Raw genomic sequence first — 12590 nt, forward strand, 5'->3', positions numbered from 1 at the left:
TCTGAATCCATTCTTCAAACTTCCGTTAGTAGATATTTAATATAATTTATATTCATCACTTTTTTCGTAATTTAACTCTAAAAAATAAATAGAAATGACTGTTATAATATTTCGTGGATCAAAATAACTTTTGCTTACCAACTTACCATAAATCAAACATAAAAAGCCAAGGTTGTGTGAATCAGGAAATTTCAAAACAAAAGATACATATTTTTTAAACGATATTTCGATCTTTACAGATCTTTATCAAATTACCAACTTACCATAAATACTAGAAAACAAATGTATATCAGCCATAAACAGTTTTAATACGAGATTTCTTTCTGAAGGAATTATCAGGGAGTAAAATCACTATTTCTTGCTAAATAACCATTTCTAACTGAGACGAGACGGAAAACTTTGACAAAATTTCTGTGAGACGGAAATCCGTCTGAGACGGAAGAACTTTGATCACTGTACATGCTTTTTCATGGTATTTATCTCTAGCATTACTACTAGTTTCTTACAACTGGAGTGCAGCTCTAAAGTCCATCCTTTTTCATTTCTTCAGGGCATTTACAGCATATGAAGAAAATGTGCCAGTCGACATCGAATTAGAGCATCGCCAAAGGACTTTATTGTCCGAATACAAGAAGAAGTTCGAGGACTTATCCTTGTCAGATCCTATGACTATGAAAGCTGGTTGGGTTGGAGAAGAACAAGGAATTAAGACATGGCCCAGCATTTATTTCATGGACATTTCATATTATTATACAAATCAGTCATCTCGAAACAGGATTTGTGGCAACGAGTTGAGTGCGAGTACAAGGAAGGAAAAGCTTTTAGATATTTTTCAAATGGATTTCTTGGAGAAGTGTCTATAAATCAGATCAGTCCACTGTCAAAATACTGTGTTTTTAAAAGCTAAATGTGTTCCTTCACAAAGACTCAACAACAAGCAGTATGATGTGTGGTGTGTAGTCGAAAAAAAGACGAAAACAGACACTGGAGGGAAGATAATGGCTGGTTATTGCACTTGTACTGCAGGATTGCTAGGTAAATAAAAAAACTTTTCACTTCATAAAATAAAAAAAACTTTCACTTCATGTTTTTTTTCTGATAGTAAAAAAAAAGTTTAGAATTTCTGAGAATACTAGCTGCTTTCTTTTGTTTTTAAAACCAATCAAATTGCGAGAAATATTTATAAACCAATCAGTATTCACCGCTTATTTCAAAACAATGGGCATCGGAATTTATGGAATTTCTATGGGATTTCCTCTGAATCGAATTATCCAATCAGAGAGCTATTAAAGCGTTGAAAGGGAAACCCAAACATTTGTTTATGCATCGGAATTTATGGAATTTCTATGGGATTTCCTCTGAATCGAATTATCCAATCAGAGAGCTATTAAAGCGTTGAAAGGGAAACCCAAACATTTGTTTATGTTTCTGTTATCCAATCAAAATCGTAGAAAATCAAAACAAATCAAAAGCCGTCTGAAACCTTGTCTGGAATTTTTTTATACTTTTGTAAATAATGAAAAATTCTACCCTCGACGTTTCATGTTATATAGAGGGAGATTTTGCTTCCCACAAGCTACTTTTTTCCTCTTTTTTTCTTTTCAGGGAGCTGCAATCATGTCGCAGGGCTTCTATTTCGTGTGGAGGCAGCAGTCTTACAGGGCATTACGCAAGAAACATGTACAGATATCCCTAGTGATTGGAACAGACCAAAAACCAAAAAGCAAGTAAAACCAGGAAAACTATCGAATTTTTTGATCAAACAGGATCGTTTAGACAAGAGATTTTCTGAGCAATCATCGTTGAAAAAGAAAAAAGCAGCTCAACAAGCTAGAATTAACTATAACCCAGCCCCAAGCCCTCTCAAAATGAATATAGCAAACAAAAAAATTAATGAGAATGAAACTCTTCAATGCAACGAGACAAATTGTCCCACAATCTACATTTATTGAAACATATGAAGGCAAAGAAAAACCTAGAAAAATCAAACATAAAAATACAAAACACGTTGAAACTTTGGAAGAAATCGCTAATAAATCCATAACATATGCTAATGAAAAAGATGGAGACAAATGTGCAGCACAATATATCAATAAAATAAAATCAATGACTGTTGAAGACATGAAATCTGTGTGTATTTTGACCGAAAAACAAAGCAGTAGTAAAGTATGGTTCGCTCAAAGGAAAGGACGAATTACAGCCTCGAAATTTCGACGAGTTTACACAAAAATGAACTCTCTTAAAAGGGATGAAAATAAAGATCATACAAAGCTTGTATCTGACCTCATGGGATACATTGAAAAACCACTATCAGATGACATGAGATTCGGAATCAGTATGGAGATGCATGCAAAAAAGATATACAGGTCTAAAAACGCTAAAACACACAAAAATCTGAAAGTAAAGGAAAGTGGACTGGTTATCTTGGAGTCTCATCCATGGATTGGGGCTTCACCAGATCTACTGGTTGAATGTGATTGTCATGGATTAGGACTGGTAGAGATAAAATGTCCAGGTTCCATAAGAAATCAAGCTCCAACGTCATCTAATTACAAACATTTAAAAAGTATCAACGGTAAAGATATTTTGAATATTTCTAGTGAATATTATTGTCAAATACAAGGTCAAATGGCACTCACCAAGCGAAGTTACACAGACTTTTTTGTCCTAACACTCAAAGGATATCATTGCTCACGTATCTACTTTGATAAAGACTTTTGGGACTCTGTTTTAAAAAATCTTGATGAATTTTGGAGAACATACATGGTACCAGAACTTTTATTTAAAAATGTTTATCGAATGAATGAAGCAGACAATGGAAAATTATTAATCGAAAAACCAGAAGAAAAAGTTGGAAGTAATATGATGATACTTTTACTCTTGGTAGACTTGGGAAAGTGCCTATTCAACAGAAAATTGACATTGTACTAACAAAAGAATAAAAAGTAACTCCTAGAATTTAAATTCAACAACGACTTATAATTCTAAGACTTTCAACTTGTTTATATTTGATTTTTGAAGAGTAAAACTAGATTAATAGTATTTTTTCTACTTTTTATTCCTCAAATATATTGACCAGGAGTGGTTTAGTTTTTCAAGAAGCTTTATATTGTTGACTTTCTTGTTGTTAAAAGCAAGATTTTTTAAATGTTTAAAAATGTGTATAATATATTAAGGTGTATATGAAAACATATCCTCAAAGTATTGTGTAAGTTGTGTACAGGGTTCTACAAATTTCTGCTGTAGCTTAGTTGCTTTTTCAGACAGAGGATATATTTTCCCTTGGTATCCATTTTTGTTTAACAAAATATATTTGTTGCTTATGAAACATTTTTATTTGTAAAATATCTGTTAAAAAAAACATATATAAGTTAAAACATGAAAAATTTTAAATATCACGATCTTTAATAATTGGACCTTTCAAGTTGGACAGTCCACAACAAACAATCAAAATATCATTCAAATGTTCAACCAAGGAAAGAGGTACTTCCTCAGCAATGATGCGAAATGTTTTAACACGTCTAATAACCTGTTCGACAAGGATTCTCAGTTTTCCTACTTGGGTGGTAGTCTTAACTTCATTTGGGGTCATTTGTGCTGAGCCTCTTCGTCCAGGAGGCACAAGGAAATGGATAAGCCTAGCAACACACTCATCTTGGATATTAAAACCCTTGTCTGCCATTATACGTGTGTGTGAAGGTACGGTATCAAGAAATCCTGTATCATTTGTGATAGCTTTATATCAGATATTCGACCAGTGTAAGGCTCGGAGACAAATGTAATAAATGAGTTAGGTGTAGTTGATATTAAAAATTTTACAGTGTTATGGTGTTTGTATTCCGACCATGTGGCAGCTTGTAGTTCTAAGTCTTTCGGCGTTTGAATGAAAATTTCAGAGCAATCAATAATAGATAGACACTACATCTGAGCAGGATGAAAACTTGGAGGGAAGTGTTGCTCTAATAACCTCCTCATCAGGCATGTAGATCAGTGAATTTAGGCACAGTGCCATTGCACGTATCCAGCATGTAAATGTTCTGGAGGCAGTTGATGTACTGATGCCAAACCTATCACCCAAATCTTCAAAATATAGCCCCAATTTCAGCTTCATCATCGTTAGAAGCATTTCATCAATGCCACTTAAAATTTTCTGACGACCAGTTTTTGTTGACTTTTTGCTTTTCTTGTTGTTGTTTTGGTTAGAACTGTACCTTTTCCTTGTGTATGGCCAGATGACCTTGAAGAGGGCCTCGAATAGTGCTCTGCTTGAANCATACTTTAAAAGTCAGACCCGGACCTTGGACCCTGACCCCGGACCCTATTTCGGACCCAAGATCGGACCTCAAATCGGACCCTAATTCGGATTACAAATCGGACCCCTATCTACAAAAGTCGGACCCCGATCTACAAAAGTCGGACCCCGATCTACAAAAGTCGGACCCCGGTCTACAAAAGTCGGACCCCTATCTACAAAAGTCGGACCCCGATCTACAAAAGACCATCGGTTGTTTGGAAAAACTAAAACGGGCACAACACCAGTCAAAAGTTTCTTGGTTTTTACCCTTTTCTTTACACAATGAAAAACACAATCATACATCATACTGTACAGGGAACATTTTGTAAGTCTTTCCCTCTTAAATAGTTGGATTTCTGATGACATTATTTAGTTTACCTTTTGATTTGTTTGAACCCATAATGGGCTATGTTCCATTTAAATCATACACAGGGTATCGACGAACTTTTCCAGGGGGTTTGAGCCTTGATTTTCCAAGGGGTTTTTATTCCATTTTCAGATTTTCCAAGGGGGTGCCATGGGGTTCTCTATTATTCATAAACTGAACTGACATCAACAGTTATTTTCCAGCCCCTTTTTTTTAATTTTCACTTTCCAGAAGAGGGGTATGGTGGCCCATCAGTGCCAATCTTGTATTTTTTTGAATGTAGCTTGGAAACGAAAAAGATAGAAAATATATGAAAAATTTCAATTAAAAAGAGATGTTTTGAAAAAAGTTTAAAAAAAAGTTTTTAAAAAAGTTTAAAAAAAGAATTAAAAAAAAAAGTTTTTAAAAAAGTTTAAAAAAAAAATTAAAAAAAAAGTTTTTAAAAAGTTAAAAAAAAAAATTTTTAAAGTTTAAAAAAAAAGTTTTAAAAAAAGTTAAAAAAAAGTTTTTGAAAAAGTTTTAATTTTTTTTGAAATTAGCCGTGTAGCCCATGAGTGCCAGTGCCAAAAATGTTATCTCCGTAATATCTGTCACCACACGTTTCTCGTGCCGTGCTAATGTGTTCAGTTTTCAAAATGGCGGATGAAACACCATGGAAAGAGAATTTGGAGCTGAAACTAGCACTGCAAAGTTATGTCGGGAAGAATTTCAAGAGAGAGGAGATAGTAGATTTTATGAAGAGAGATTTTCCTGAATACCCATGGAGTGTTAGAACATTAGCTAGGAGGCTCGAAAACTTTGAAATAAGCTATATTGATGTAAATGTTGACATCGAAACAGTCAAAGACGCAGTTCAAAAGGAGTTGCAGGGTCCAGGAAAGAACCTTGGGTATAGAGCCATGCATTTGAAGTTAAGAACAGAGCACCATTTGCTAGTCCCCAGGAGTCTTGTGGCTGATATCATGTACGACTTAGATCCTGAAGGGGTTGAAGGACGTGGGTTGAAAAGAAAGCGAAAGAAGCAAAAGCAGCCGTATGTCTCACATGGCCCAGGCTGGACTTACTCACTAGATGGGCACGACAAATTGATGGGCTACCAGAATTCTACGTTCCCAATTGCACTATATGGCTGTCTTGACACTTTCTCGAGGAAAATTATTTTTTTAAAGGTCTGGACATCAAACTCTAACCCAAAAATTATAGGTAAATTTTACATGGACTTCCTTTTGGACTCAGGGCAAATTCCTAGATACTTGACTCTTGACAAAGGGACTGAAACTGGACTCATGGGAACAATGCAAGTTTATCTTATGGATAAATTTGGAAATTTTGAAGACCCAGTGAATTCAGTTTTGTTTGGTCCCTCCACTTCAAATAAAATTGAACGTTGGTGGAAGGAAATTCACGAACGAATGGAAAAATTCATCAAAGACCAATTGCGAATGCTCCTTATAAATCATGATTATGATCCATTAAATGATCTTGACAGGAAAATTCTTGCCTATATATCTATTCCTGTTGTCCAAAAAGAATCTGATGTTTTTGTTCGGGGCTGGAATTCACACCGTGTAAGACAACAGAAAGATGTTATGCTACCTGCTGGAATCCCTGACCATCTATTTTCATTTCCTGAGAAATACAATGCAGAAGACCAACACACTGAGGTCACAAATGATGCATTGGTAGAAGTTGGTGCGCTTGCTGAGCTGGATCAAGTGGAAGATGATTATCTTACTGAAGAAGAAAGGCTTATGTTTTCAAGCGTTCTGCCACATCCTCAGGATATTATGTGTAAAGACCTTGTAGAAAAATATTTATATTTAAAAGAAACATTAATGTCAAGCTCTTTATGGGCGAGTTTATAAATAAGGCTTTTAAATAGTATTTATATTCAGTTAGTCACACTAGCGTCCCGCCAAAATGGGTATCAAAGATTAATGCTGCGAAAGCGCTTTATCATTTACTTGACTCAAAAGCAAAGAAATGCGCCGCAAAACTTCTGAAGGGGTTTATGAAAAAATAACCTGGCGCTTTTCAATAAAATTTACATAGAAGAAATGCTTGAAAAATTCCCTAAATTTTAAGCCAAAGATGAAAAAATTTGACCCCAGCCAACATCCAAAACTAATTCGAAGAACAACTTCACAAGAAAAAGATCTACGGGTGAGTGACAAGCAACTAGATCCGCGCACCCGTCAGATAGGCTATTTCCCAGAAATTTTGCCAGACCATGCCGGACCTCATACATATGCCTCATTTACACGTGCGGAATCATTTTTGACTAATCACAACGATTTTTAGTTTATGTAATCAAGGCCTAACAAATCAAAGCGTTATCTCGGTAATAAAAATAACACATTTTTGGTTGGTTGATTAGATGGCTGTTGCATGTTAGCAATCTGTCCTTTTATTTATGTACTCTTAGGTGCCAAATAAACGCCCCCCCCCCCCCCGCTTGTTAATTTTTCGAATTTTTCGCTACTAAAAGGAAAGCTCCTTGTTTTACTCTAAAAAGCCTAAATTTAGTCTATTTTGACCCTTTTTTTAAGGTCCATTTTCCAACCCCCCGGTAATTAGGTCCCCCCGTTTATTTAATTTGGAAATTTTTTCCAACCCCCCCCCCCATTTATTTGGCACCTAAGAGTAATTGACTTGGGATTTGGAACTTGATTCAGGTAACTCTCGTCCTTGTTGTCGCAAACACATCCTGTAGATGACTGATGTTTTTTTTCGGAAACCTGGATTTCCTAGTGTGACTGACTGTTTATTCATAGAATTATATTTCACAGGTCTATTGACCTCTACAAAATCATGTAATACTCTTACAATTGAAAAAAAAAATCTACTCATCATCTGACCGATGGTTGGGATCCTAGCTTTTTTTACTAGGCAAAGTCTTGTTCTAGGGCTTCCTCTTACACACCAGACGAAATCAACATTGTTTCCTTAATTCAAGTTCTTGGCTTCTTGACACTTTTCTTTGATTCTTTTCCTTATGCTAAGGCCCAGCCAGTTTTGATAGGGTTTCAGCTTATGTAGATTCTGCATTATTTGTTCTTTTTCACTGGTACTTTTTAAGATCATCTTCATCTGTTATTTTTAAAATAGCGTGTATTTGAAACAGCTTGTTTTGACACTGCTTTTATCAATTTCTAATCTCTCGTGTTTATTGATGTGAAAAAGGGTAACTTTTGTTACTGGAGGGTAACTTGCATTGCCTAAAAACAGCAAACCTTTCTGGTTTGCATTTTATAATGAAGTTAGAAAGTTAATAAAACTATGTTTTTTGACTTGATATATATGCTACAATTTGATGACTAGAACGATCTGCTATGTTGATGCAATTTGAATTTCCCTAAAAGTTTACCCTTTTTCACGGTATATATCAATTGTTACTGTTAACATTATCAAATCTTTTCTTTTCTCTTTAGTGAAAATAATTGTATGTACTGATAAAAATGTCAAATAACAGAGAAAAATGGTTGGCATATAATAAAAATGTGGCAAAAAGAAAGAAAGGAGAGGATACAAAGAATGGTAAAAAGGCACAAAAATTGTCTTCCATTATTGTGCACCGAATGAAACCGATTCCAGAAGGAAAGCTGTTGAAATTTGAACCTCAGCAGCCTAGAGATTTTATAAATTTTTCAAACTACCAAAGTTTAACTTTGAAAAATGTCAAGTTAGCTTGTGAACAATTTTATGGTGAGCAACCTGGATCCTGTGATGTACTTTTTTCTAAAGAGGGTCCAAGTTGTGACTTGGACGAACAAATTGTGGGCAAAAAGGTTATTCTCATCAGATTTATCCAACCCTCTGCTGTTACAACAAAAATAACATCTCAAAACTTACCCTCCAAAAATATATCTTCATCAGTTGCAGGTTCAAGCAAATCTAGCAATATTTCAAAAAGAAGACGTGTCTCTAATTCCAAAATGAACATTCAACAGAAAACTGCTAATCCCTCACAACAGTTTCCTAGATCTATATCAATAGGCGATGTATTGAAGGCTGGAAAACTTCATCAACCAGAAGAGAAAAAAAGTGAGCTTGAATATTTTGATATACCATCAAGAATTTGGGTTAAAGAAAACAAAACTCTTGCAATTAAATTAGAAAAATTTGCAGAGGGTGCATTTCGAGAAGCTTTTATGGCTTATGCAAATGATGGTGGCAAGCACAGCCTTTATGTGGTCAAAAAGTTTAAAGAAAGTTCATGGGAAAAAGTTGGAAAAGTGTATCAGATGTCACTCGAGCAACACACAAGAAAACAAATTCAGATGCATATGGGCGCTCAGGCTATCGCAAACAGATATTTTAAAAAGTTGTCACTTCAAAATAATCGGGATGAATGGTTTTCGTATAATGACGCCTATTATTCTGTGTTGGATGGGTTACCTGTTACAGTAGAGCCTTACGTCCCAGGAAAGTTTATCAAATACATAAACAACGATGGGGAAATTGGTAAAAGTAAGGTTAATAAACTTTTTTATGACAAGGCAGAAGCATTGGCTCATTTTTCCTACCAGGAGAGTGATGAAAAGCTGATGCTACTTGATATTCAAGGTAGTGGATTGACACTTTACGATCCAGAGATAGCGACTGCTGATGAGTTTGTTGATACGAAAGGGGAAAGATTTTTTTGTGGTGGTAATTTGAATGGTGAAGCTATGGATTTATTTTTCCACAATCACAGATGTAATATATACTGTAAACTGGTTTCCCTCGAAGAAGTAATCTTAGAAAGCAGTGCAAAATCTTCTGGAAAAGAAGAGGAGTAAAATGACAAGTTTTCGTCCTACTCTGGATTTTGTTGACATTTTACTTTTTATATAAGTTTTATATAGTTTATATTGATTTTTTCATTTTTTCAGCTATTTTCCTATATTCTTATATACTTTCGATCATATACTTTGGCTTTTGACATTTGTATAGTTTATATGGATTTTTTCATTCTTCAGCTATGTATTTTCCTATTTGATGGCATATACTTTCATGGCCATATACTTTTGCTTTTGACTTTTGTATAGTGTTTATTGATTTTTTCCTATTGATTGATCTATCAGTTTCTTTTGTTATGTCACCCTGATTTTAATGGGTTTTCTTCCAGAACCGATTATGTATTCGTTCTGAGTCTTGTAAGATTTTTCGTACATATTATGTTATTTTTATTTGTTTAAAACTTTCATTGTTTTTTGGTGCTATTTATAAGGAACTAGCATTGTATTTTACTTTTATTTGTGGCTTAATATCAACCTCTACTGTATGATTTTTTTCAATGAAGAGTTGGAAAAGGTCCCGAAAAAGTCTAATTTCAGAAAACTTAAAATGACTACACGCTTTTTTTTTATAAGAATAGTGTACTTTGGTTGAGGGTAAGCATTATTCTTATTTTTCTATTGTTGTAAACAATAGGCCTATTGTTTAAACCCGAAATCTCACCCTGATATTCTTATAGAAGTTATTCTTATAAAAGAAAAAGCGTGTACCCATTTTTTTATCAAAGTTATATGGCATGTTTTGGGTACTCTTGGACAATGAAACTCTGGTTCAAATTTCTTTTAGTTTGTAATTTTTTAATTAACTTTTAGTTTCTTTTATTTATGCCATACTTAATAGGCCTCAGCTAGTACTTATACAGTATTCATGTTTTCATAGGAAGCTTTGCAACTGAACAAAGCCCGAACAAAATTATTGAGTGATCCATTTAACTAAACTTAATTTTGACATTACAATATCTTTATTCTCCCAGGCAATCCTTACGTCTATTTGGAGTTTAAAGTTATCAAATGACTTGCATAGATTTTTGCATGAATTTTAAAATGTAAATATATGCAAAATAAAAATAAATGCAATGCATTCTGGTTTCTAGGGACTCTCAAAGGAATTATAATCTATTATGATTGATCTAGGAAAAATTCCAATGGCGTCATTTTTCAGTTCAAAAACCTTAGAACATGATTTTCGAAAATTCTTCAAAAATTATTTTTAACTGGAAATAGGAAAGATCTGAAAGATTATATATAGATGACGAAAATGGGTTTATTTGTCAATCTTGGTTCAGAATTTGCCCCCAAAATCTACCCTATTCACGATGCATGATTTTTGATAGACTGAATGGCGCTGATATAGTGGCCCCTTGTAATTTGGTAGACTCTATTTTTTGGCTTTGCTTGAGCACGTAGCAAATCCATACCACTAGATCCAGTCCCTTTTTGAAGAAAAACAAACAGAAAACTATGACCAATGGACCAATTTTTTTCAAAGTTGGGAGGTATTTTTGTGTTTTTATTGTAGTTCTATAAATCTAGAGGGGTTATGGAATATCTTTTATTGTTTTGTTGTTTTCATGGAATTTTTCAAAACGAAAGTAAAAAAAATCCAAGATGGCGATATCCTCTAGTCTACTTCACTGGATTCAGCAAAGTTCAGTCAGAAGTAGACTCTGGTCTAGGATTGGGTACCCGGGAGTATCTCTACAGATCTGTAAAGCCCGAAGGGCTAGATTTGCGGCCTTGGTAAAAAAGTGAAGCTCATCTTTGGAAGGATTTCCTACCAGGGTCACGTGACTAAAATATGCAATTTCACCGGTTTGAGAGATGTGAAATAGCGTTTGCCGCCTACTTTTTTTTATCTCGCGCTCCGAAAACAATTAAAATGCTAGATCCTATCCATCGGCACGAAATTTAAAAAGTCAAATTTTTGCTTCACTTTTTTTTGCTGGAGAAAGCTAAAAGTTGCCTATCTAGCCCTTCGGGCTTTACAGATATCTGTGTGAGTATCCCCTGGCAGATATTCCGCTTCACTCACGGAACGCTGCGTTTGAACCCTGAGATTAATCTCCGTGGATTAATTTTTCCCGCCTTTTTGTATTTATCACTTGTTTAACTTTGCAGAATATTAAGGAGATAATGTTTTGGCATTGGCACGGATGGGCTGCTTCGCTATTTGTTAATTTAAATTTTTTTTTTAATTAATTTTTTTTTGAAAATGAACATCGAAAAAACTTTTTTTATTTTTTTTTGTTACTTTTTTTTTTTTACTTTTTGTTTATTTTTTTTTTTACTTTTTTTTACTTTTTTTTTTCACTTTGTTTTTTTATTTTTTATATTTCTTTTTTTGTAATTTAAATTTTTTTAATAAAAAATATTTTTCTTCCCTTTATTAATTTATTTTTCACAAACTTATTACTATCTTTTTATTCATTAAAAAATTAAACAAGCTCAAAATATACGAATGGCCCTAATGGGCCACCATAGTCTTCCACGTTCCTCTGATCATCGCCATAATTTGGTGTCACGTTGCATGTGACGAAAATTCCTTGTAGCCCTGTAGCCCTGGATTTTTCACATCTTCAACAATATTTAATATTACGTCACAATATTCAAGATTACTTTCGTTTTCGCCCCACTAGAAAAAGGTCAAAACATATCTAAATATCCAGGGCTACAGGGCTACATCATGGCTACATCAGGGCTACACAGGGCTACCAAGTTCAATCTAGTTTGAACAAGATTATCAATATTTCAAAGTCTTTTAGTTGAAAATGTTTAGTACTTGTATTTTCGCTCCAGTATAAAAAAAAGTCTATACATATCGAAATATCCAGGGCTACACGGCTACCCAACCTTTTCCAAGCTAAAAGTCCAGGGCTACACCATGGCTACACAGGGCTACCAACATCAATCTAGTTTGAACGAGATTATCAATGTTTCAAAGTGTTTCAGTTGAAAATATATCGAGTAAACTTTGGTTATCGTCCCAGTAGAAATAAATCAAAACATATCTAAATATCCAGGGCTACAGGGCTACCCAACCTTTTCCAACCTAAAAGTCCATGCTACACCAGGGCTACACATGGCTACCAAGTTCAATCTAGTTTGAACAAGATTATCAATGTTTCAAAGTTTTTTAGTCTGTCATCTCAGA

General features: G+C 34.3%; 1 protein-coding gene across 1 annotated transcript; it reads left to right on the top strand.

Moving 5' to 3' along the window:
* Positions 1–916: 916 nt before the first annotated feature.
* LOC136812151 (uncharacterized) lies at positions 917–2931 on the top strand. Its single transcript, XM_067068620.1, has 2 exons — positions 917–1035; positions 1606–2931. Exon 2 carries the CDS (start codon positions 1894–1896, stop codon positions 2929–2931), a length of 1038 nt encoding a protein of 345 aa, XP_066924721.1. The 5' UTR covers positions 917–1035; positions 1606–1893.
* The last annotated feature ends 9659 nt before the right edge of the window (positions 2932–12590 follow it).

The sequence above is a fragment of the Clytia hemisphaerica genome, unplaced genomic scaffold, assembly GCF_902728285.1.
Source record: "Clytia hemisphaerica strain Z4C2 unplaced genomic scaffold, Clytia hemisphaerica genome assembly, whole genome shotgun sequence".
Lineage (NCBI taxonomy): Eukaryota > Metazoa > Cnidaria > Hydrozoa > Leptothecata > Clytiidae > Clytia > Clytia hemisphaerica.